General features: G+C 43.5%; 1 protein-coding gene across 1 annotated transcript in view; it reads right to left on the reverse strand.

Moving 5' to 3' along the window:
* Positions 1-25,403, reverse strand: part of LOC149437173 (uncharacterized) — a 510,919-nt gene that overhangs the window by 93,840 nt on the left and 391,676 nt on the right. The window contains exon 21 of the mRNA XM_089661020.1: positions 3,038-3,112. Coding sequence (XP_089517146.1) covers positions 3,038-3,112 — 75 coding nt within the window. The remainder of the gene's footprint in view (positions 1-3,037; positions 3,113-25,403) is intronic.

Here is a 25,403-nt window from a genome sequence, read left to right on the forward strand (position 1 = left end):
GAGATTAACACTCTCAAATTGTCCTGATCACCAAGGTGGATGAAAGTTAGGGTTAATCCAAAATATTAAGCTGCCACCAGAACACGGATAAAGGGAAAATCTTCAAATGAAGACACTCGGTCTTGTGATAACTGTCTAAGAGGGAATATTACTCACATTGGAACAATATCTTTTCACATCTGGTTAAGTCTACAGGACAGGAAGTGAAGGAAAATCTCACTAATGCAGCACAGATAGCAAAAAAAAAAAAAAAGAGCGATTTGAGCCCTCCCCTACCAAAGTGAAAAAAAATGGCTTTAGATACACTTTAACTCTTTTATTGTCACCACTGTAAAGAGTATGGCAGAACAGTACCCCTTCCAGCTCAGTCAGTCAGTAATTTAGAATGATTCAGCAGAATCTAATGAATAAAATAATAGGTGCAATGTGGCTGCTGATCACAGCATATTCACCTAAAATGTAAACACCCCTCCCAACCACTGATCTGCCCTGTAACAATTACTCTGCTGCTCCACAATCCTTGAGCTTGGTCATCTTTTCTCCCTTTCTAAAATGCCACCACTGCCGCTTTGATCTCCCTCCCCCTGCTGCTCTGACCCCCCAGCAGTGCCAATCCCCCAGCGCCCCCTGCCCCAATGCACTGCCGATTTCTCCTTCCTGACGGCTGCTTTATACAATAAAAACATAATTAAGGGTTTATTCACATGGGTGACCTGTACAACATAACTGGGTGGTTTGTTTGTGTGATCGGACAGTATGTTAGTGTATGAACACGGCCACACACCTGGATGTGCACACCTGTCAAATTAGGACTTGTGGCTGTGTCCATGCAGCTGCCGTCTCCCCATGGTGTAACATAGGCTGTCTGCAGGCAGCTCCACGCGCCTCCAGCTGCATAAACAAGCCGCTAAGTTAGACTGTACAGGCCATAGTGCCTATGTCAAAGAGCCCCAAGACCTCACTCACACACAGTGGTATTTATTAACTCAATACACTTTTATATTTGAGATTTAGTAGGAATTTATAAGGAACTTTGTAAGTTTTGTTGTGTTTGCGTCTGCTAATGCTTTTAAGTGTATTTTTAGCAAGATTACCATTTTGATAAACATTTACACAACTATTGCAGGACATACAAAAATATGTAGCACCTTCTTTTTATTCTACTGGTCCTATGTTTTCAGAATATGTATAGTTTGGGGGGTCTTTTACAAACCCTGAAAGCTGTAAGAGAAAAATAAAAAAATAAAATGGAAAAATTGCAAAAATGGCCTGAATTTAAAAGTGGAGCGCAGGTACTTGCAGCAAAAGGGGTTAAAGCAGAATTTGAATCTAATTCCATTTTGTTTTACCTGGTTCCTCCCCCCCCTCCATCAACATAGGAATAAAAAAATTTAAATAAAACCTTTATGCATTCATTACATACTAGTGACATTATCATTAGGTCTTTGTGCTTCAGTATGCAATGCAGACATATTACCATGGTCGGTGGAAGAGGCTGATAGAGTGCTTCCTGAAAAAATCATTGAACCCCAACTCAATACTGTTTATAAGTTCCCCCAGCCCTAATGCAAGTCATAGGCTGGCTCATGAGAGGAGTTTTTCCAATATATGTGTGGATGGGTAGATGCGAGTCTAAGTGAAAAGGTGTTCCTAGGCAGGCTGACTGGCATGCAGCCCTAGTCAACACCCAAATGTGATGCTAAACCTCCATGATTAAAAGAACAAAAATACAAAGAGTTAAAAAGAGATCGGTCTGTGATATTAAGGCCTGAGAGGAAAGGGCTACATGATGCTGTATATTCATCAGCCAGGAAATTAATGCAGGCTCTACCTGACTTTATGCAGCTTCCAATGCACACTGTGAGACGCTTACTGCGTGCAGTGAAATCAGAATAAGCCATTTCTGTACAGGAGAGGAGCCTGTGCAACTGTGTAAGACTGAGGGTAATGCTGTCCATCAGCATTAAAATATTTATAGTAATACAATTAGTCTATTAATTAGTTCATTTATTCCTGTGACATGTTTTATTAATGTAAATATAAGTGAAAACCAAGCAGTGTGATCTCTTCTTGTCCATATTAGCTGTGCCTAATGCTGACTTGCACAGCCTACATACACCAAAACAGGCAAAGCTCCTATGGTAGTATGAGAGTACAGCTATTATTTCCCAATTCAGAAATGACTAAAAACCATTCCAAATACTGAAGCATTTGTACATACGAAATGTCATAAGGAAATGCACCATAAAATTAAGTTTGTTTTTGCATTATTGCTTATGGTTTATCTAAAATTGCAAAAAACGCAAAGAATGTGCTGTGACCATTTTACAAATATAGATATGTAGGTGAACCCCTTGGTCCCACTGGTAGAGGGTGCCATCAAGTAGACCATTCCCTATTATTACAAATAAGGATCACAAGGTTTCGAACCCCTTAAAGTGCATTTATTTGAGGTCACCTAAAAGAACAACTGGCATAGAAACTGGGCAGTTGCGAAATCTGAATAACGGATTATGCAAAAATGCATAAATGACAACAAAACAAGGTTTCATTTTTGAATTATGTTTCAATCCTCTGAAAGATTGTGTAACCTTATACATCAAGGTACATATTATAAAAAAATCATAAGAATGTGTTTCATCAGGGTTTGATAATTGATCCGTTTTAAATGAGATGGAATCAAAAGAACAATTTTGACAATGTTTATAGTGTGTTACAGCTCCAGCTTGAAATAGACATCTGACCAAAGAAATTCACATTTGGAACTGTGCATCACCGTAATGAAAGTTCTGTTTTGAGCGTACAATGAGCTGACCTTTAATAGAAACATATGAAATGTATTACATGGGCAGTTGAAGAGATTACAGTAATTTAGGAGGAACTCCAAAGCAAACATGCTTGACGATGTAGTAGAAAAGCAGGAGTAAAAAAAAAACATGGGCAGTTGAAGAGATTACAGTAATTTAGGAGGAACTCCAAAGCAAACATGCTTGACGATGTAGTAGAAAAGCAGGAGTAAAAAAAAAACAAAACTTACTCTCTTTCTTCGGTGAGGTGAGCCAAGAGCTGATTTTGTTCACGGATTTTCTCACCTAAGTTTTCATTGGCAAGCCTGTTTCAGAGTCAGATAAGAAAAACAAAAAGTTTATATACTGAATAAATGGAATCAGCTATATATTAGGGTGTATACCTAATTAAGAGACAGCAGACTTATTTAAATATGATACCTTGCTCCCTTACAAAAGTTAAAAATGAAGAAATGACACAGAATACTTACCTTGTTGGATTAGAGGATGCTCTACACCAGTGGTTCTTAACCTGGGTTCGATCGAACCCCAGGGGTTCGGTGAGTCAGTCTCGTGGGTTCGGCGGAGGTGAAGACCCACACCTGACTCATATGATTCGTGCAGTAAATATTCATTATTATGTTTTTGTTTTTGTGTGAAAATCATGTTTTAATGGTTTTGTTCTTTGTTCTTAACGGTTTTGTTCATTTTGTGCACCTATGTATAAATATATACCTAAATATATACCTATGTTTTGAATTTTAAAAATCATATTTTATTTTTCCAATTAAGAAGGGTTCGGTGAATGCGCATATGAAACTGGTGGGGTTCAGTACCTCCAACAAGGTTAAGAACCACTGCTCTACACCCTATGGTAGGTCATGATCAAACACCTGGGCACTGATTATAAGGCTTCTGCTCTAGGGAAGGATAAGCCATGGCCTCACCTTTCAGTAGAGATCATGTGACCAAATTACATAGGTATATCTTTATTTTTTAAATGGCAAAAGAGAAAGGTACATTGTACAGAATACAATTCTGAATGCACAGACTCCGTACAACCTTCCACAGAGTCACCAACAATGAGGGCTCACATAAAAATTCATGTATTGAATACAATGAGATGATTCACTGGTTCTTAAGACGCCTGCTCCTTACAAAACCAGCCTGAGATGGAAACCGTCACATTTAGCAGCTGTATACTAAACGTTTCATTTCCTGCATGAAGTCCAGACATCAGCCAGTGAGTAGTTTCCACCTGGCTCCTTCTGCTGTTAACATCCCCATATTGCAGGCATGAGGCCTGCTTTGGTTCCCCTTTCCTGGCCAGGCTACATGGATAAGGGTCTGATATAAAATTTAGGGGAGCCTATGCAAGTGATTTTTTTTTTTTTGGCCTAGGGTCCCTCTTGACATTCATATCAGACTGTAATCAGATATAAGGGTGTGGTATGTATTTTTACTGGAAACTCCATGCCATTTTTCATTGCATGTAATCCCCCATTAACATCTATACCAGAGGCTCATCTAAGATAAGGGTTTTATTTAAGAATGATTGCAGTGGACAAAGTGCAGCATTTTGGAGTCATGCAGGACCCGTTCATCAGGCATGTAGCACCTACTACTTTTGAGCCCATTCCAGGAATGTGTGCAATAGGAATATTGACATTATTCTGAATGAATCCAGGGACATTCAAGCTGATCACCACTGCTTATGAGGGACAGGGCAAGACTTAAAGAAAAGTGTAGGATTCAAATATAGCAAACATTCATACTCACTTATGTAGATGCAGCATTGATTAAATGCTGCAGCTGTGCCCCGCCGGCTTTACACTAAGAACTGAGCGATCACGGACTGTTGAGAAACCCACTTGAACAGCTTCCCTTGTGAAATTTCAGCATGAATTGCTCCACACTGTGTGATGCCACAGAGCTCAACAAAGGCTTATCTAAGGCTTACACTTCTTTAAAAAAAGAAGTGCAGGATTTAAAAAAAATTCATACTCTCCTATCTATCTGCAGCATTGATGCTACAGTTGTTCCTCATCGGCTCTACACTGAGAAGTGAGCAATCAAAGACAGCTGATCGCTCAGTTCTTGGGTCTGCTATGAGCACAGAGCAATGATTGTCAGTCACCGCTCTGTTCCCTGCCCCTCCAGCACCCACTGGAATGCCACACTGTGGAGGGGTGGGAGCCGCTGGCTGAGGCTCTCACCTATAATCAAAGTTGTCTGTTACTCTAATTTGCACATTCTGAATCCCCAATAAACTAAACCTTTCTCTAACCTGCCCTTAAATTGGACTGGACACTAATAAACGAACTCTGCTTATTACCTTAGGGCCCCCTCTCCCTTTGTAAATTTTCATGAAATTGGAAGTGCAAAAATCCCCTGTGGGAAAAAAGTTAGAATGTGTCCTACCCCCACTTCACACTGCAATGCCTAAGAGAGGATAACATTTCTATCTTTCTGGCAGAGTCCTATGAACAAGGATAATTGCACTGTGCTAGAATGGCATCTCATAATATTTGGGATACTCATCATTCCCCCAGATCTTGCCCGAAGGATAGTGCCAGCACTGCTGCAATGCCAGAGGTAAGATAGGTATATTTACTAATGTTTACCACCACAGATGTGATTTTGTGCATACATCATATGGCAATTTATAAAAGGGGTGGGGACCATAAGGTAATGAGCAAACCTTGCACTAAAAAAGCAAGGATTTTTCAAGAAGATACCAGTTTATGACATAAGACATGACAGCATTATATATCCAATGCCTCAGAATAGTCCTCAGTAACGGTACATCCTTACTGGTTAGTGATTTATAAGGTACACACTTATTGGTCACTGAGAGCCAAGGTAATAGCAATTTAAAGGAGTTAGCCATTGCAGCCTATGAAATTTTCTTAGCACAGATTTCCTTGAAATGTTAAGTACAGACACTACTTTAAGGAGATCTATACTATTTTGTCTTTGCCCCATTTTGCCTCTAAATTTCTCTCCACTATAAAAACATAATGTTGTAAGTAAAAAATATGGTACACAGTAAAGAACTTTGTGAGGAAAACAAATTCTGCTAATTGAAAATTGCTTTATTGCTGCCATTCCTTCATGGAAATAGTGGATTTTGAAAAACCTACAGTATGGTAGTCTAAATCTGCCTTTTTCAACAGGAGTGCCTTCAGGTTTCTTCAGGGGTGCCTTGGAAAAATGCCTAAAGACTCCCCAAAAGCTGTATACAAGCCAGCAGTGGATCAAGCCTGCCTTTTAGTTATACAAAGGTCGAGGTTTTCGCTGTGCACCAATACAACCTTCTAGTCGCCAGTGTCTTAATCAATGATCCCATCAGTTGATAAGAGGGACATCAGACGCCTGCACAGCATCCTTGAATGCCCCTCCCCTGTTCTTCTCCATCAGTACTGGGGTCCCATTAGCTGAGGGAAGGGAAGAAATTGAGGAAGAAGAGAAACATTGGAATACTAGTCAGTTCCAGTGTGCAAAGGTGTAGTTGTTTTGGAAGGATAAATCACCTCTAACATTGGGTGTCTTACATGTGTGGAAGTTGCCTAATTATGTAAAACTATTTGTTTTGTTTTTTACATTTTACAATGGGGTGCCTTGAGATTGTACATAATTTTAGAGGGTGCCTTGGCTGAAAAAAGGTTGAGAAACACTGGTCTAAATTATCAACAAAAATAGTAGAAAGTCTTAATAAATAAAGCAGAACCCCAGGCAAAAATGTCCTTACATGTCCTTGTTGCTAATTTCCTTCACTGAATATATCATTCATCTTCTGGTTCCCTCAGTAGTTGCTCTGAAATACTGTAGCTTATTCATTTTCAACTCAAACCTTTAATTCTCTTTGGGTTCCGGTTCGTAAGATCAGTGGCTGTTGTGCCTCCTATTCCCCCAGCCACTGGTCTTTGCACATCCCTTCTGTAGCTCTTTCTCCAGGAAGCAGTGATGTAATTCAGCCCAACTTGGTGGGTGAACTGAGACTCTCAACATACACAGGCCTAGTGTTCACTACAATTCCATTTAGTTGATGGGAACTGTAGTTTCCTTTTAATGCAAAGAGAGGGAGGATATATGTAATCTTTGCTGTTATACCTCCTCCTTGGCAGAGCAGATGCGGTTATCTTTTGAATTACAGAGATGAGATCATGAAAATTCAATTAGACTTTTCTCCTAAACGGTAAGGGTTTTCAACATGTTATTAACTGTTTAGTGTTTTGCGTAGGGGGGTGTACTAATGGGTGATTTTTTTCCCTTATACTGGGGTTCTTTAGATCATTATAAGTGGTACCCACATTGACAGCTGACATGTTGAAGTTTATCACTTGGTTATATTTATGACACTGGCTTGATGTATCAAATGGCAATAAGTTGAACAGCACACTCATTGGTGTAATCACAAAATGTTCTACACCAAACACGGATTAGATTACAGTGCATTTCAAATGGCTTAAAATGAATGAACTGCACCAGTAATATAGGAGTTGTCCAGGATGCCGATGCACCTTTGCTCCCCTCATATTTAAAGTAATTTGTTCCAAAGTTATAGGGTCATTTTAAAGCTGTCCTCATGATACAACCTCATTATCTAATCTCTGTACAATTTCAACAACATTTAGTAGATATTTTGTCAAAAATGGATAATCAATGCATTCAATGTATACTCAGCCATGTAAGTTATGTAGTTGTTGGTGAATCTAAACAAGATTGTAAAGTCAGATTAAAGAAAAATAAAATTTACAAAGACCTTTTATTCTCAACTGCTTACTCTTATGTATCCCTTATGGAACTTTTCCACTAATGGAGATCACTAATCCATTGATGTCCTACTGTTACCATCCCTTTTTGTGAGGTCATCATGCCGCTGCTCAAGACTATTAAGGAACTTGCCAATGGACAGCCAGTGGGAACTGTCCACATCACTGATACCCTCTAACTCTGCACAGAGGAAGAGAGAAGACTTTTGGCTCATTGTGTGACATGACCATGCATTTAGGTGAGTATTTGGGACAGTTAAAATTAGGATGCAGTTTAAAACTGCGGCATTGATTAGAGGAGTAGGGAGCATTGTCCATGTGGTGGGAGCCCCTGGCTGGAGCACCAATGTATAGCTTTTAACACAGACAGAAAAGCACTGTGGTTTTGCTGCAATGGCACAGATCCTGATCAAACTTCACTGCCCAAAATCAACAATGACTGAATCATCTTTCAAACTAGAAGTGAAACTCTCTCACGGATAATTTCCATTTAAACTACTTTTACACTACAATGAAGTCATTAGTTAATATTTATGACAAGATCAGAGCTGACAGTGTAAAATTGCCAAGGTTCTTGAATGACTACTTTATACAAAACTGTGATTCTATATAAAAAATTGTCTTATTTTAACATCATGCTATACTGTATGTCCTTCGTTACCTGCACACACCAATTTTTAGTTCATTTCAACTGTAATGTAGAAACACATGAATACATGCTTTCAGAAACAGGGGAATTTGCATGGCTAACAGAAAGCTTGTATTCTAACCACAAGACTGAAAATTAATTCAAAAGGGATCTTCTGTTATTATATGGCCAGACATAGTGCATTAGCCAACCATCAAAGTAGAACTAAAGGCAAAACTTTTTTTCTCATTTTGGAGTGAATAAGGGTTATAACCCATGTCAGTTTTTTGCCATCTGGGTTCCAGTGGGGAGATTTCCCTTCACTTTCTGTCCCCTAACCAAAACAGGAAATTAGAAAAAATCCCTGAAAATAAAGGAACCTTTTGCATCTCTGGGTAGGGGTTCACGTGAGCCGTGCGCCACCATTCGGGGCCGTCAATGTCGATCACTGGGCTCCAGACAGTAATTGCCCACCGGCGCCGGTGATTACCGAGCATCTCCGATGTGGAGGAAGATTGTTTTGTTTACAAACAATCTTCCTCCCTGTCAGCTTGACTACACTGCTAGGGATGGCTGTGCACAGTACAGCCATCCCGATCAGTGTGCTTACACCCCCCACCCCCTAGTAAAGCACTCCCAGCACACAGTTAACCCTTTGATCGCCCTTCACATTAACTCCTTCCTGCCCAGTACCATTAGTACAGTGCCAGTGCTTTTTTTTTTTAGCACTGATCACTGTGTTGGTGTCACTGGGGTGAAATGCCAAAATTTGATTTTTTAATTTTTTTTACTGGACATGTTTAATAGCAAAAAATACAAAATATTGTTTTTTTTTCTCAAAATTGTCGGCCTTTTTTCATATAGCGCAAAAAATTTAAAAACACACAGGCGATCAATTACCACTCAATTCTTGGGAAAAAAAGGACGTACATTTAATTTGGGTGCAGCGTTGCATGACCGTGCAATTGTCAGGTAAAGTAACACAGCACCGTAACGCAAAAAATGGCCTGGTCATGAAGGGGGATAAATCCTCAGGAGGGCAAATTGTTAAAAAAACTAAAGAAAATCCCAAAACAAAACAAAAACAGTACAGCTTTATTGATACAATATTATTAAAACAGTGACATAAAAATGTATTTACATTAAAAGATATTAAAAGATAGCAGTATCGGAACAACAATCCTGAACTGATTTTAATTTTATCACCCACTATGCTGGATTGTTTAATAACAAACCCTAGGCATCCCCATACAATAATTTTTCTCATATAGCATTTCTCGGATTCAGGTATTCTGGTTGTTTAGGATCTAAAGGGTCAGACTGCTTTCGAAAATTCAAAACTATTAGTTCCCTCAAACCTTAATTAAAGGATGGATAACAAAAATCTAGATCATCATGGGGAAGTTCAGGTGGGGACCAATACTAAGGGAAGAATCGCACATTACACAAACACAAGGCCCATCATGGGGACATTGTGGATATAATCAATGAATTCACTTATCAGGGGATACTGGCACACATCTAAATGAGATTATATGTAACATAATATGTAGGTTACAATTTAAAGTGGAACTTTATCTATAACAACTTGAAAAAAATAATGTTCTTTAGCAAGGTACATACATTTCACATTAATAATTATCTGCTTCTCACTGCACATGAACAGCGGGATGGGAGCAGTGTCAATGCTAGCTGATGTACCCGTATTTCAGTCCACATGAGAGGCTTGTACACGGCACACAGAGCGTGCACCTGGGAGCCCCGGGTGTCCGCCCCCCTCCGGACACAGTGGATTACATTACCATTGCGTCCGGGGGATCACATGTCTTGTATCATGTGATTGTTGTGTCCAATGACAACAATCACATGATAAACATAGGAAAGCAAATGTAAACATCAGTTCTCTCTGTTCTCACACAGATCTGCTGTGAGAGCAGTTGCTGCAGCCTGTGAGTGTAAAGCAGTCTGTCACACTGCATGTACACTCATAGACTACAGTGCCAGCCTTCCCCAGTGTCCCTGATCACTGCTCAGGGGCGGACTGACCATTTGGAAACTCTGGCACTGCCCGAGGGCCCGGGGTCAGTAGGGGGCCTGTCAGGGCTCCTGGGTGTGACCAGAGGTGTGTGACTGACGCAGGGAAACGCAGACTTCAGATATGTTATAAACAATGTAATTTATTAACACTAGCAATACAAACAAACGCAGTGCAATATTAAACCATAACACAGTGCAAACAAACCAAACCAAACCACCCACAGATAACAGTACATACAATGCAAGCGTTGTCAGGCAGGCCGGGTCAATATCAATCGGGCAGGTAGGTACAGGGGGAGCAAGCGGAGAATGGTCGGGGTCACAAGCCAGGTTCAGCAGGTAGCGGGCAGCGTGGTACAGAGGGTCAGGCAGAGGAGAATGGTCAGACAAGCCAGGGATCAGGAGCAGGAGAATGGTCAGACAAGCCAGAGATCAGAGCAGGGTCAGAAGAGAATCAGACAGGAACAGGAACAGGAAACAGGGCCCAGGAGAAACACAACACCAAGGCAGCGTCTGCAGGTCTGAATGTCCCTTAAATACACCAGTATAATTAGTTCCAGGTGTTTGACTGGCTGCAAGGTTGAGTCTCTGATTGCTGGGAGCACCCGCTGGCCAGCCCTGGTACTGCAGCTCATAAGGCAGGTGAGTCCCACTATTGCTGGCCAGTCCATTCCTGACAGTACCCCCCCCTCAAGGAGCGGCCTCAGGACGCTCCAAACAGTCCTAGCTGGGCAAAATGTTCCACCGCCCGGGTCTGGTAACTGGCGGGATATCAAAGACTGGCACACCGGGCAGGACTCCGGGCAGCGGCACACCGGGCAGGGGCACACCGGGCAGAGGCACACCGGGCAGAGGCACATCGGGCAGAGGCACATCGGGCTGGACTCCGGGCAGAGGCACATCGGGCTGGACTCCGGGCAGAGGCACATCGGGCTGGACTCCGGGCAGAGGCACATCGGGCTGGACTCCGGGCAGAGGCACATCGGGCTGGACTCCGGGCAGAGGCACATCGGGCTGGACTCCGGGCAGAGGCACATCGGGCTGGACTCCGGGCAGAGGCACATCGGGCTGGACTCCGGGCAGAGGCACATCGGGCTGGACTCCGGGCAGAGGCACATCGGGCTGGACTCCGGGCAGAGGCACATCGGGCTGGACTCCGGGCAGAGGCACATCGGGCTGGACTCCGGGCAGAGGCACTCCGGGCAGCGGCACACCGGGCAGAGGCACTCCGGGCAGAGGCACATCGGGAGATTACCAGGTGAAGCAGCAGGCACCGGGCCCCCAGGCGGGGCGACAGGCATCGGGCCCCCAGGCGGGGCGACAGGCATCGGGCACCCAAGCGGAGCGGCGGGCCCCCAGGAGGGGCGACAGGCATCGGGCCCCCAGGCGGGGCGACAGGCATCGGGCCCCCAGACGGAGCGACAGGCATCGGGCCCCCCGGCGGGGCGACAGGCATCGGGCCCCCCGGCGGGGCGACAGGCATCGGGCCCCCAAGCGGAGCGGAGGGCGCCGGGCCCCCAGGAGAGGCGACAGGCATCGGGCCCCCAGGTGGGGCGACAGGCATCGGGCCCCCAGGTGGGGCGACAGGCATCGGGCCCCCAGGCGGAGCGACAGGCATCGGGCCCCCAGGCGGAGCGGCGGGCGCCCCCAGGCGGAGCGACAGGTCTCGGGCCCCCAGGCGGAGCGGCGGGCGCCGGACCCCCAGGCGGAGCGACAGGTCTCAGGCCCCCAGGAGGAGCGACAGGTCTCAGGTCCCCAGGCGGAGCGACAGGTCTCGGCCCCCAGGCGGAGCGGCGGGCACCGAGTCACCAGGTACGACAGTGGGCTCCGAGTCAACTGGCAAGACTGCGGGCACCGAGTCAACTGGCAAGACTGCGGGCACCGAGCCAACTGGCGGAAGAGCGGGCACCGAGTCGTCTGGCAAGACTGCGGGCACCGAGTCGTCTGGCAAGACTGCGGGCGCCGAGTCGTCTGGCAAGACTGCGGGCGCCGAGTCGTCTGGCAAGACTGCGGGCACCGAGTCGTCTGGCAAGACTGCGGGCACCGAGTCGTCTGGCAAGACTGCGGGCACCGAGTCGTCTGGCAAGACTGCGGGCACCGAGCCAACTGGCGGAAGAGCGGGCACCGAGTCGTCTGGCAAGACTGCGGGCACCGAGTCGTCTGGCAAGACTGCGGGCACCGAGTCGTCTGGCAAGACTGCGGGCGCCGAGTCGTCTGGCAAGACTGCGGGCACCGAGTCGTCTGGCAAGACTGCGGGCACCGAGTCGTCTGGCAAGACTGCGGGCACCGAGTCGTCTGGCGGGACAGCGGGCACCGAGTCGTCTGGCAAGACTGCGGGCACCGAGCCAACTGGCGGAAGAGCGGGCACCGAGTCGTCTGGCAAGACTGCGGGCACCGAGTCGTCTGGCAAGACTGCGGGCACCGAGTCGTCTGGCAAGACTGCGGGCACCGAGTCGTCTGGCAAGACTGCGGGCACCGAGTCGTCTGGCAAGACTGCGGGCACCGAGTCATCTGGCAAGACTGCGGGCATCGAGTCAACTGGCAAGACTGCGGGCATCGAGTCAACTGGCGGAACAGCGGGCATCGAGTCAACTGGCGGAACAGCGGGCATCGAGTCAACTGGCGGAACTGCGGGCACCGAGTCGTCTGGCAAGACTGCGGGCACCGAGTCGTCTGGCAAGACTGCGGGCACCGAGTCGTCTGGCAAGACTGCGGGCACCGAGTCGTCTGGCAAGACTGCGGGCACCGAGTCGTCTGGCAAGACTGCGGGCACCGAGTCGTCTGGCAAGACTGCGGGCACCGAGTCGTCTGGCGGGACAGCGGGCACCGAGTCGTCTGGCAAGACTGCAGGCACCGAGTCGTCTGGCAAGACTGCGGGCACCGAGTCGTCTGGCAAGACTGCGGGCACCGAGTCTGGCAAGACTGCGGGCATCGAGTCGTCTGGCAAGACTACGGGCACCGAGTCTGGCAAGACTGCGGGCACCGAGTCGTCTGGCAAGACTGCAGGCACCGAGTCGTCTGGCAAGACTGCAGGCACCGAGTTGTCTGGCGGAACAGCGGGCATCGAGTCAACTGGCGGAACAGCGGGCACCGAGTCGTCTGGCAAGACCGCGGGCACCGAGTCGTCTGGCAAGACTGCGGGCACCGAGTCGTCTGGCAAGACTGCGGGCACCGAGTCGTCTGGCAAGACTGCGGGCACCGAGTCGTCTGGCAAGACTGCGGGCACCGAGTCGTCTGGCAAGACTGCGGGCACCGAGTCGTCTGGCAAGACTGCGGGCACCGAGTCGTCTGGCAAGACTGCGGGCACCGAGTCGTCTGGCGGAACAGCGGGCACCGAGTCGTCTGGCAAGACTGCGGGCACCGAGTCGTCTGGCAAGACTGCGGGCACCGAGTCGTCTGGCAAGACTGCGGGCACCGAGTCGTCTGGCACGACAGTGGGCTCCGAGTCAACTGGCATGACCGCTGGCACTGGGTCAGACATTGGATCGTCTGGCTGGACAGCGGGCATCGGGTCACCAGATATGACAGCGGGCACTGGGTCACCAGGCATCAGGTCATTTGGCTCGCCAGCGGGCACCGCGTCATCTGGCAAGGCAGTGGGCACCGAGTCACCAGGTACGACAGCGGGCTCTGAGTCAATTGGCACGACAGCGGGCACCGGATCAGGTACCGGATCATCCGGATCAACAGCGGGCATCGAGTCAACTGGCCTAATAGGATCGTCAGGCTGGATCAGTTCATCATGCTGGGTAGAGGCATCAGGCTAAATGCAGGCATCCGGCTGAGTAGAGGCATCAGGCTGAGTAGAGGCATCAGGCTGAGTGGAGGCATCAGGCTGAGTGGAGGCATCAGGCTGAGTGGAGGCATCAGGCTGAGTGGAGGCATCAGGCTGAGTGGAGGCATCAGGCTGAGTGGAGGCTTCAGGCTGAGTAGAGGCTTCAGGCTGAGTAGAGGCTTCAGGCTGCGTACAGGCATCAGGCTGCGTACAGGCATCAGGCTGCGTACAGGCATCAGGCTGCGTACAGGCATCAGGCTGAGTACAGGCATCAGGCTGAGTACAGGCATCAGGCTGAGTACAGGCATCAGGCTTTTTTCTGGTTTTAACTACTGGAGCACTGCAAGTAAATACAGGTCTGCAAATGAATGGAGCAGCTGGAGACAGAGAAGAGCTGGAGGATGGAACAGGGGAGTGAACAGTTGCTACAGAGGGCTTTTTTACAGGGTTAAAGGCAGGATAGGTGCAGTGAGTGGGAACAGGGTACTGACATGCGGTAGATAGCAGGGCAGGAGGAGCTGTTGGGAATGCAGGAATAGAGCTTTGAGGAAATAGATTAGAAGCAGGACTGGGTTTTTGTAGGCTGACTGAGGCTGGGTGCAACAAATCTGTCCATGTCTGCAGTATGGGTTGAACAAAGCTGAGCTTACACAAAGCCTGTCTGACCAAAGACTGCACTGCGTTTATACAATCTCTTAGTATCTGTGGTGAACATGCAGAATAATGCTCCAAGAAGCAATCCACATCATCCTCTAATAACCACACCAGGGACTCTACCTGGTCGGCACTAAATGGGGGCAAAAATTCATCCCCGCATTCGGGGGTACCAGATGAAACCAACTCCGCACAAATCTGAATCAATGGTTGCACCTCAGAGAATTCTGTGCCCTGATCTACTAGAACATGAGCGACCGTATACATTCTAGCAGTTCATCCCGGGTATACTCCTTCAGAGTTTGATAAGCATACTCTCTGTCATCAAACACTAGCAGATATAAATACACAACCTCATCAAGATCCATCCTTCCCATCAACAAACCAAGATGGCTTCCCTGTGCAGCCACTTCTGGTCAGGATGGGCCTTGGTGTAATGTCAGGGCTCCCGGGTGTGACCAGAGGTGTGTGACTGACGCAGGGAAACGCAGACTTCAGATATGTTATAAACAATATAATTTATTAACACTAACAATACAAACATAAACGCAGTGCAATACTAAAACATAACACAGTGCAAACAAACCAAACCAAACCACCCACAGATAACAGTACATACAATGCAAGCGTCGTCAGGCAGGCCGGGTCAATATCAATCGGGCAGGTAGGTACAGGGGGAGCAAGCGGAGAAGCGGGCAGCGTGGTACAGAGGGTCAGGCAGAGGAGAATGGTCAGACAAACCAGGGATCAGGAGCAGGAGAATGGTCAGACAAGCCAGAGATCAGAGCAGGGTCAGAAGAGAATCAGACAGGAACAGGAACAGGAAACAGGGCCCAGGAGAAACACAACACCAAGGCAGTGTCTGCAGGTCTGAATGTCCCTTAAATACACCAGTATAATTAGTTCCAGGTGTTTGACTGGCTGCAAGGTTGAGTCTCTGATTGCTGGGAGCACCCGCTGGCCAGCCCTGGTACTGCAGCTCATAAGGCAGGTGAGTCCCACTATTGCTGGCCAGTCCATTCTTGACAGGGCCCCATAAGATGCCCCTGGTACCTTTTTCATAGGCTTTTTTGAGTTTGGGCAAGGACACAGGGGCCCCATGATCCCCTATTGCCCAGGGGCCCCATGAGTTCAGTCCGCCCTGTCACTGCCCCCAGTATAATAACAAAAAAGAGTGCAGCCACCCCATCACCTGTCCCTGTATTACCAGTGCTCACAGTAACACTACCATACATCATACCAATGTCCTGAACACCGCCATACCAGAATCCTGATCACCGCCATTCACCATACCAGTACCCTGACCAAATGCCATACCAGCATCCTGATTACCACTATATTCCATACTAGCATCCTGATCGCTGCTATATGCCATACCAGCATCCTGATCACTGTTATACAGGATACAAGTGTCCTGCTCAGTGCCATATGCCACCATACGCCATACTACTGTCCTGAAAACCGCGATACTCCCGACCAGTGTCCTGATCACTGCCATGCCCCATACCAGTGTCCTGATCACCATCAAACCCCATACCAGTGTCCGGATAACTACCATACCCCAGCATACTGATCACTGCCATATACCATAGCAGCGCCCTGATCAACGCCATACCCCATACCATCATTCTGATCACCGCCATACCTCATACCTCAGTTTTCACAATCAATGGTCATACCAGTGTCCAGATTATCACCATACCAATATCACTGTCAACAGAGCCAATGTCCCCAGTTGTTTCCACTGTCCTTGTTCTCCAGGTCTACCAAAAATGTGAAAGATAGTCACTTCTGGGTCACCGCTGTCACTATTCTAGCCAGGGAGAGATGTATTGCAATGCAAGCTGCATTGCAATACATCCAATGGAGCTCAGAGGTCTTATTAAAGAGAACCTGTCACCTAAAAATCATCACATAGGGGACTTTGTGTCCGCTATGTGATGAAAAAAAAGTTAAATAAAAACTTTTTTTTGCAAAAAAATGAAGTTGCACCCAAGCACATAACATCTCCCCCCCAAAATTTTGAGGCCCCCCATCCCCATATATACACACGTACGAACGTAAATGCATACATAGGGGCACCTATGCGTGAAGATGTCGATTGCAACACGCATTTTACATATCGCTGCGCACTCCAGAGTGAGAGCAATAATTCTAGTACAAGCTCTTCTCAGTAACATCAAACTGAATATCTGTAGGGGCTTTTGAACCATTGCCTATAGAAAATATAGGGTATTGAAAAATTAATTTTACTGTGTTTTTTAAATTTTGTTTTTCCTAGACGTATACATTAATACCGTGTGACATAAGAAAATTGGAACTACCATTATTTTGTTTGGCTGAGAACACAAGCAAATGTGACAGTGAGCATTCCGGGCATGTCGGGAATGTAACTGTCTTGAAACTTAAATCGATGGGTTTAGTTCTGCTTATGGGAAGTGTGCTCTAGACATAATCAGTTAAACAGTTAAAGTTCAAATGATATATACAGTATGTGAAACGTATCACCAGATGTTCAAGGTTAAATTTACTAATCTACCTTTAGGGCTCATTCACACCATGGTGCAGAGACATCAGTTTCTCTGCACACATTCTGCATGGGCACTACTAAATCAATTGTTCTCTATAACCCCTGTTCCCAACACTAGTATCACATGCAGATTTTTTTCTGCGTAGGAATCTGCAACGTGTATAAAACTCATTGCAGTGCACATGAAAACTGTAGCAAACTGATGTCTCTGCAAATGAAGTCTGTTTTGTCAGTTTCCATCAGTTTTTCTGCACATATGGTGCGAACAAGGCCTGACAGTGTCACTGTCAGGGGTCAGGCTTGGAAACCAGTGGCTATAGCAGTAAACAGGCTTCCAATGGTCAGCTGGACAAGTATATAAGCAGGTCACCCTGGTGCAGGATGCAGGTTCTAATGGGGGCTGAAGTGCAGGATCTAAGCGCTAACCGGTATTCACCAGAGCTTCTGATGGTGAAGATGGGTTTTGCTGTGTGTTAGTACCAGGTCGCGGTCCTCAAGCTCGCCCCACCAGGAGGCGAGCAAGCCAGGGTCCAGTTGCAAATATAGCAGGTAAGGATCAAGCAGAAGTGTAGTCTGTAAACAAGTCAAAGTTCTGTAAAAAGTGGCTGCAGTTTGGGATCAAGCGGAAGTGCAGTTGAGCAAAAAGCCAAACGTTGATAACAAATGGTTGCAAGATGGTATAAAGCATAAGCGTAGGTAACAAGTGGTAGTGGAGATAAAGACAGCTGAAGGTATGCAGAGGAGCAAGATATGGGCTGGAGACAGCACAATAATCTGGCAAAAAAGAAGTGCAAATGTATGTCTTAAATAAGCAGTTTGTTCAGAGCTACTTCCAGATGCAGCAGAGTGTGTGGGTTCAGATCCCGGTCCCGACAGGTAATGAAGCAGCATCAAGTTAAATGGAAAACTGCTTAAGTAAAGCAATGCAGATATGAAGGTATTTAAATGTTACAATCTGAACATTGCAAAGGTACCTATGAATATCAAACTTTTTAAAAGTACTTTAAAAAAACATTACTTTAGAAAGAGAAGTATAACTTATCGTATAAACATCTGATAGATGCAAATAGAAATAATATGTAGATTACTGGATAAAGTACAAAGTCAGACCTTCCAAAGATGTGGAATAGGAAACACAAAGATTGTCATGAATATGAAATAAAGTAGACTAATCGTCAAACTAGCAGGTACACTGGCTTACTGCATGAAAATTCACTTTAAAAAGGAAAGGGTACTTTAAAGGTACGGAATGCAATTTTCCTCTTTGTGTAGGTATCTTATTCATTAACAAAGAAACTTAACATAACTAGTAACTTCAATATTCATAAACCACAAAATATTAAAATGGTTACAAAAAGAATCACTTTTTCTTTTCAGACTTGTTTTTTTATTCACAGATTTGTGTACATGAATACAGAGATTACATTGATAATATGCAGTATTATGGCTGCAAGCCACTGAAGTATATAACTATAGTTGTAAGATCATTAATCAGATATGATATTATTTGTAGTAATCATTCAACTATTGAGAATAAAAAAAATTAAAAAACATTCACTGTACAAGGTCATTTTACTTGAGTAATAAAGTTATCATGACTTAAACAATTGTACTGCAGTTTTTCCATGCCCTACCATATCTCAGGCAATCAGAAGTAGGTTCTGGGAGCCAGAGTTACAAAACAGAATTGACATAGGTGTCAGTACTACCTTACCATTCACCCAATTTTTTTTTTATTTCAGTGGACAGCTTCTTCCTTCATAAATCAATTTATATAAAGGTAGTACTTAAGTATTTTTTATTTACAGAAGTTGAGGCTGAGGGGAACAGTATGTATCCACTGGAGTACCACTGTTTTCTTTCCTGGCATAAAACAGTAATCTCAAATTTCTTTTTAGAAGCACTGATATCCAGATTTTCAAATAAATACAGGAGGAACCACTTCAGGTTACATATGTTAGGTGGGTCAAAGTGCTGGCTAATGAAAACAGTAATTTGGTACCAGAATGGCCTAACCTTTTCATTAGTGTTCATTAGCCTTTTGACACTTGTGAAAAGCAGGTGTGTCTCTTTAATGCATTTGAAACAACAGTTAAAGAACCTCTGTCAATCTTGATCAGAAATACCCACAATATCCCTTTTCCATTGCTCTTGTATCTAAGAAACCTTAGGGGCCTTGTCTCTCAAGAGTTCACTATAAAAATTAGACTGGTGTGATCCATGGATCCCCAACTGCTTGAAGAACTTCTTTGGGCCTCATTCACACTATACGTGCAGAAAAACTGGTGGAAACCGACGTGCAGATTTCACTTGCAGAGACACCAGTTTACATCATTTTTCATGCGGGCTTAAATTAGTTTTTTTTTTTTTTTTTACACAATGCAGATTCCTGCACAGAAAAAAATCTGCACATACTAGTGTTGTGGTATGAACAGGGAAATGTTTTTTATTAGAATAGCGATATATTTAGACACTACTGGATACATTTAATTAAGAATGTTCAATTATTTTTCCAAAATGACCTCTTTAGTAGTTCACTAAAGAGGAGATGGAAAACTACTAGTCGGTCACTTAGGTTTCACATAACACCCACCCCAAACTTGCACCTCCTCCTGGGCACCAGTGCACTGTTTTATCTGAGTTAGCCTTACTGCTTCTTAGTTTAGCTCTATTTCTTCAGATTAGAAACAGGTAGCAATCTACGACAAATGTGTTAAAATCCTTGCAATGTATATTGATCACCTGGAGGGAATTGTTTTTTTTCTTCTCAACACAAGTGGAGTCACACTTTAACAGACGGAGGTGAAGATGTTGATCAAATGTCCAATAAGCAAACTGAAGGGGGAGAACAGGGGCAGACTGACATGGGGCCCCTGTGTTCTTGCTCAAACTCAAAAAAGCCTATGAAAAAGGTACCAGGGGCATCTCATGGGGCCCCCTACTGACCCCTGGCCCTCGGGCAGTGCCCAAGTTTCCAAATGGTCAGTCCGCCCCTGGGGGAGAAGTGACATTGGGCACCAGTTTGCTGTTTTTTTCTGGTTTAGTATCTGAGTTAGCCTTACTGCTTCTTAGATCAGCTGCCTGCCTAAAGGGTAACTTCACTTTCATGGGAAAAAATTGCAAATTAAAAAAATGTATATAGCATATACAATTGGTACACTAGCCATATTGTAATTTAATGTGATTAAATTGAAAAAAATGTCTGTAAAATTCAATGCCATTTTCTGTAAAGTTACATTTTTGGTGAGATACCACTAAGGGTTAACGACTTATAAAAGGATGCAGACACTGCAACTTTTTTCATCAGAACTATGAATGTGCATCAAACCACTATTTCTTCAGAGTAGAAACAAATAGAAACCTACAGCAAAGTTAGTTATAATCCTTGACCTGTATATTGATCACCCGGATGGAGTAGTTTTTTTTTCTCAACACAAGTAAAATTACTCTTTAATGGACATAGGTGAAGATGCTGATTGAATTTCCAATATAGAGACTGAAGGGGGAGTGGCGACACTGGAAGCTAAATTCCCAAGCCAGAAAAATGAATTCCTTAGGAACTGCGTGAGTCATCTGTCTATGCTCAGTGGAAAAAAGTATGCGCAGTGCCTTGAAAACGTATTCATACCCCTTGAAATTTTTCACATTTTGTCATGTTACAACCAAAAACGTGTCTTTTATTGAGATTTTATGTGACAAAGTGGTACATAATTGTGAAGTGGAACGAAAATGAGAAATGGTTTTCAAAAATAAATATCTGAAAAGTGTGGCGTGCATTTGTATTCAGCCCCCCTGAAGTCAATACTTTGTAGAACTACCTTTCACTGCAATTAAAGCTGCAATTCTTTTTGGGGATGTCTCTACATCTAGAGAGTGAAATGTTTGCCCATTCTTCTTTGCAAAATAGCTCAAGTTTTGTCAGATTGGATTGAGAGCATCTGTGAACAGCAATTTTCAAGTCTTTCCACAGATTATCAATTGGATTTAGGTCCGGACTTTGACTGGGCCATTCTAACACATGAATATGCTTTGATCTAAACCATTCCATTGTAGCTCTGGCTGTATGTTTAGGGTCGTTGTCCTGCTGGAAGGTGAACCTCCACCCCAGTCTCAAGACTTTTGCAGACTCTAACAGGTTTTCTTCTCAGATTGCCCTGTATATGGCTCCATCCATCTTCCCATCAACTCTGACCAGCTTCCCTGTCCCTGCTGAAGAAAAACATCCCCACAATATGATGTTTCACGGTGGAGATGGTGTATTCAGGGTGATGTGCAGTGTTAGTTTTCTGCCACATATAGCGTTTTGCTTTTAGGCCAAAAAGTTCAACTTTGGTCTCATCTGACCAGAGCACCTTCCTCCACATTTGCTGTGTCCCCCACAAGGCTTCTCGTAAACTGCAAACGGGACTTCTTATGGCTTTCTTTTAACAATGGCTTTCTTCTTGCCACTCTTCCATAATGGATAGATTTGTGGTGTGCTCTGTGAGATGTTAAAAGCTCGGGATATTTTTTTATAACCTACCCCTGCTTTAAACTTCTCCACAACTTTATCCCTGACCTGCACAGTGTGTTCCTTGATCTTCATGATGCTGTTTGTTCACTCATGTTCTCTAACAATCCTCTGAGGGCTTCACAGAACTGCTGCATTAATACTGAGATTAAATTACACACAGGTGGACTCTATTTACTAATTAGGTGACTTCTGAAGGCAATTGGTTCCACTAGATTTTAGTTAGGGGTATCAGAGTAAAGGGGGCTGAATATAAATGCATGCCACACTTTTCAGATATTTATTTGTAAAAGAATGTTGAAAAACATTTTCCTTCCACTTCATAATTATGTGCCACTTTGTGTTGGTCTATCACATAACATCCCAATAAAATACATTTACGTTTTTGGCTGTAACATGACAAAATGTGGAAAATTTCAAGGGGTATGAATACTTTTCATGGCACTGTAGATCACAGCATGCTGCCAGCAACCTGTCAAAATCAAGAACAGGCTGAAATATGCAGGATTATACACATAGACATTGATTGTCTGTGTTTGCGGCACTGCATAGATCTTTGTATGCATGTACCATTCAAATATTTGTATATCTGTGCACAGCCACTACATATTTCAGCCTGCCATTGATTTTGAGAGGCTGCCGGCCGCAAGATGTATGCTGCACCTGGGCAGAGAATTATGACTGAAGGTATGCTATATGACCCTCTTGCTGCTGTATGCATAAAGCCTAAAAGTGTACGCTTATACAGTATATAACCATTTTTTAATTTAGCGGTTTACCCAGAGTATTGCTTCAAAGCACTAATTTCATCAATTTTATAAAAAACATAAATGTGAAAAACAGTAGATTAGGTTTGCTCTACTATAGCTCTAGCTATGTTAGCAGCAATTCAACCATATGGAATTAGTGTAATAAGATATGAACGTCCATCTAACCAATACCCTATTAAACAACTGAGTAAAAAAAGATATCAATTTCAATCGCCCGCAAAAATTACCACTCTCCGTAACTACTGCCTGCTGTATGTTTCTACTCAACATTACTGCTGAAATGGACATGTGGATGAGGTTAATTTTTTCCCTACAGAAAAACATATTTTTTTAATAACCTGCACATGGAAAGAGAACAATACGTAAATTACACACACACACACAAAAATCATCTGCCAAAGTTCTTTACAAATCTTTGATTATTTGATGTTTTCCATTTTATGCTTTTAGAAGATGGTAATAAGGCTCTGATGCAAAAAGAAGAAGACAAAGCCACCTCCCCTCAAAGTATATCACATAATGTCATCATGCGATGGTCTTGTCATCTTGACATACAGAATGAACAGCAAACAGCTGTCCTGTACGTAAGAAAAAGGCAGGGAAAAACCTGCGCTTGATTAGACTTTCTGTCATAGCGCTGACTGCTGGAGCTCTAATTTGACTCTGAACTGAAATATCAACAAAGATGAATAGAAAAAATTAAAAATTCAGCCAGTTTGACACTGTTTTCTTGACAACAGTTTGACATTATTAGACAATTGTGGGCGGATAAAATGAGAAGAAAAGACCTGTCTTAAACAGAAAAGGAAGAATATAAAAACAAGCAAAAAAAAAACCATTCAGAGAGGAAGCAAAATGGGATGATAAATCTGCTTGACAGAGCTCATCATCATAAAATTACCTGCCTAAAGATGGCAGGCATCAATGGGAAAAAAAATTAGTCCCTGATAAACGTAAATTAATATCTAGTAATGCTTCATGTGAGCGCAGTCCTATAAACAGAACATTGGGTAGGTTAGAAATTCACAAAGTTGCAGGACTACAAAAGTTGCAAAAACATGTTATTCTAGATGTTTCAGGAATTCATCTTGTACTGGTCTGAATACAGCCAAGATTGGTTAAAATACAAGAGTGTGGAATTTAACTTTGATTCTGCTATTTGAGCAATAAAGTGCAGTACTTGTATTGGATGCATATACTTTGACTTTACAGGTGACTTGCATATACTGTATGAAGGAGTATAGCCACCAACTGCTGGCATACAGGACATTATAGTATTGCGTTAGCGGACTATCTTGATTTCTGCACAGTAGAATGTAATTGAATTAGTTGCTTTAAGTAACTGAACTTTGTAAATGATAACTGCATTTAGAATCATAGAACATAGAATGATGACAGAAAAAAAGACCAAGTAGTCTATAGAGTCTGCCCCTAATTTTTTTCTTCTTTTTTACCTTTTTGTGAGAGTATAGATCTATGTTTGTTCCAAGTGTATTCAAAGTATCGACAAATCTTTTAGCAAAATAATACTTCCTAACATTTCCAGGTGTTTTGATCTGGAGTTTCATGTTGAAAATGCAGCCCTGTTGAGCCTTATTCACATGCTTAAAGTATAGCTAAAAGCAAAACTTTTTTTTTTCCCGTTTTGGATAGAGTGATGAAGGATTAGAATACTTGTCAGATTTTTATTGCTGTTTGTGTCACTGTGAAGGAGAATCAACCTCTCTATTAGTCCTATTTACCATTAACAACAAAAGTGAGAGTAAAGGAAAAATTCCAAATTTTGGGTTGTTCCACAACAGTAATATAGGGGATATCTTCCATTAGCAATACTAGTTCTGGTGACCTGTGGGGCTTCAAGAGATTCCCTTAATTTGCAGAGATTTCCTCTCACTTCCTGTCTTGCCTATGGGACAGGAAGTGAAGGGAAATCTGCTCAATGAGGCAAATATGGCAAAAATAAACCTTACAGTGGTGACAACCCTTCCATAATCTAAAAAAAATACCTTTATTTCTTTAACCACTTCAATACCAGGCACTTTTACCCCCTTCCTGCCCAGACCAATTTTCAGGTTTCAGTGCTCTCACACTTTGAATGACAATTACGCGGTCATGCAACACTGTAACCAAACTAAATTTTTATAATTTTGTTCACACAACTAGGGCTTTCTTTTTGTGGTATTTAATCACCACTGAGGTTTTTATTTTTTGCTAAATTAACAGAAAAAGAACCAAAAAGTTTGAAAACAAATACATTTTTCTTTGTTTCTGTTATAAAAGTTTTCAAATAAATAATTGTTCTTCATAAATTTATGCCAAGATGTGTTCTGTTATATTTCTTTGGTGAAAATAACCCAAATCAGTATTTATTATTTAGTCTGTAAGAAAGTTAGGGTTCACAAACTATGGGATATATCTGAAAATTGATCAATCTTAAAGTACCGACAGCCAATCTAATTTCTTGAGGCCCCAAAATGTCAGAACAGTACAGATATCCTCCAAATGACCCCTTTTTGCAAAGTAGACAGTCTGATATATTTCATAAGAGGCATGGCAAGTTTTTTGAAGTTGTAATTTTTGTCATGATTTTTTGGAAAATAAAGAAATGTAAAAAATTATTTTCACAAATTGTTTTCTACATACTGTCACCAGTGCAGTACAGGATCATCATGTAACTGGTGTGGCAGTGATCAAAGACACTGACTGGTGACAGTACGGAAAAAAAAAATGATTTTTTTTAAATTTTTTATTAAATTTATTCCTCTTTTTCATATTACACTATGCCCAAAATAGTATAATGTTACCATAGTAACATTGTATTACTTTGGGGAAGTGATCAGTTTTTTTTTTGTTTTGTTTTTTTTACACAATTTGATTGCTTATAGCAAATCATTTCTTTGCTATAAACAAGCATTTGACTGAATGAAATCGATTCATT

This window comes from Staurois parvus, unplaced genomic scaffold (assembly GCF_062004578.1).
Source record: "Staurois parvus isolate SC_StPar_1 unplaced genomic scaffold, SC_StPar_1.0 ptg001302l, whole genome shotgun sequence".
NCBI lineage: Eukaryota > Metazoa > Chordata > Amphibia > Anura > Ranidae > Staurois > Staurois parvus.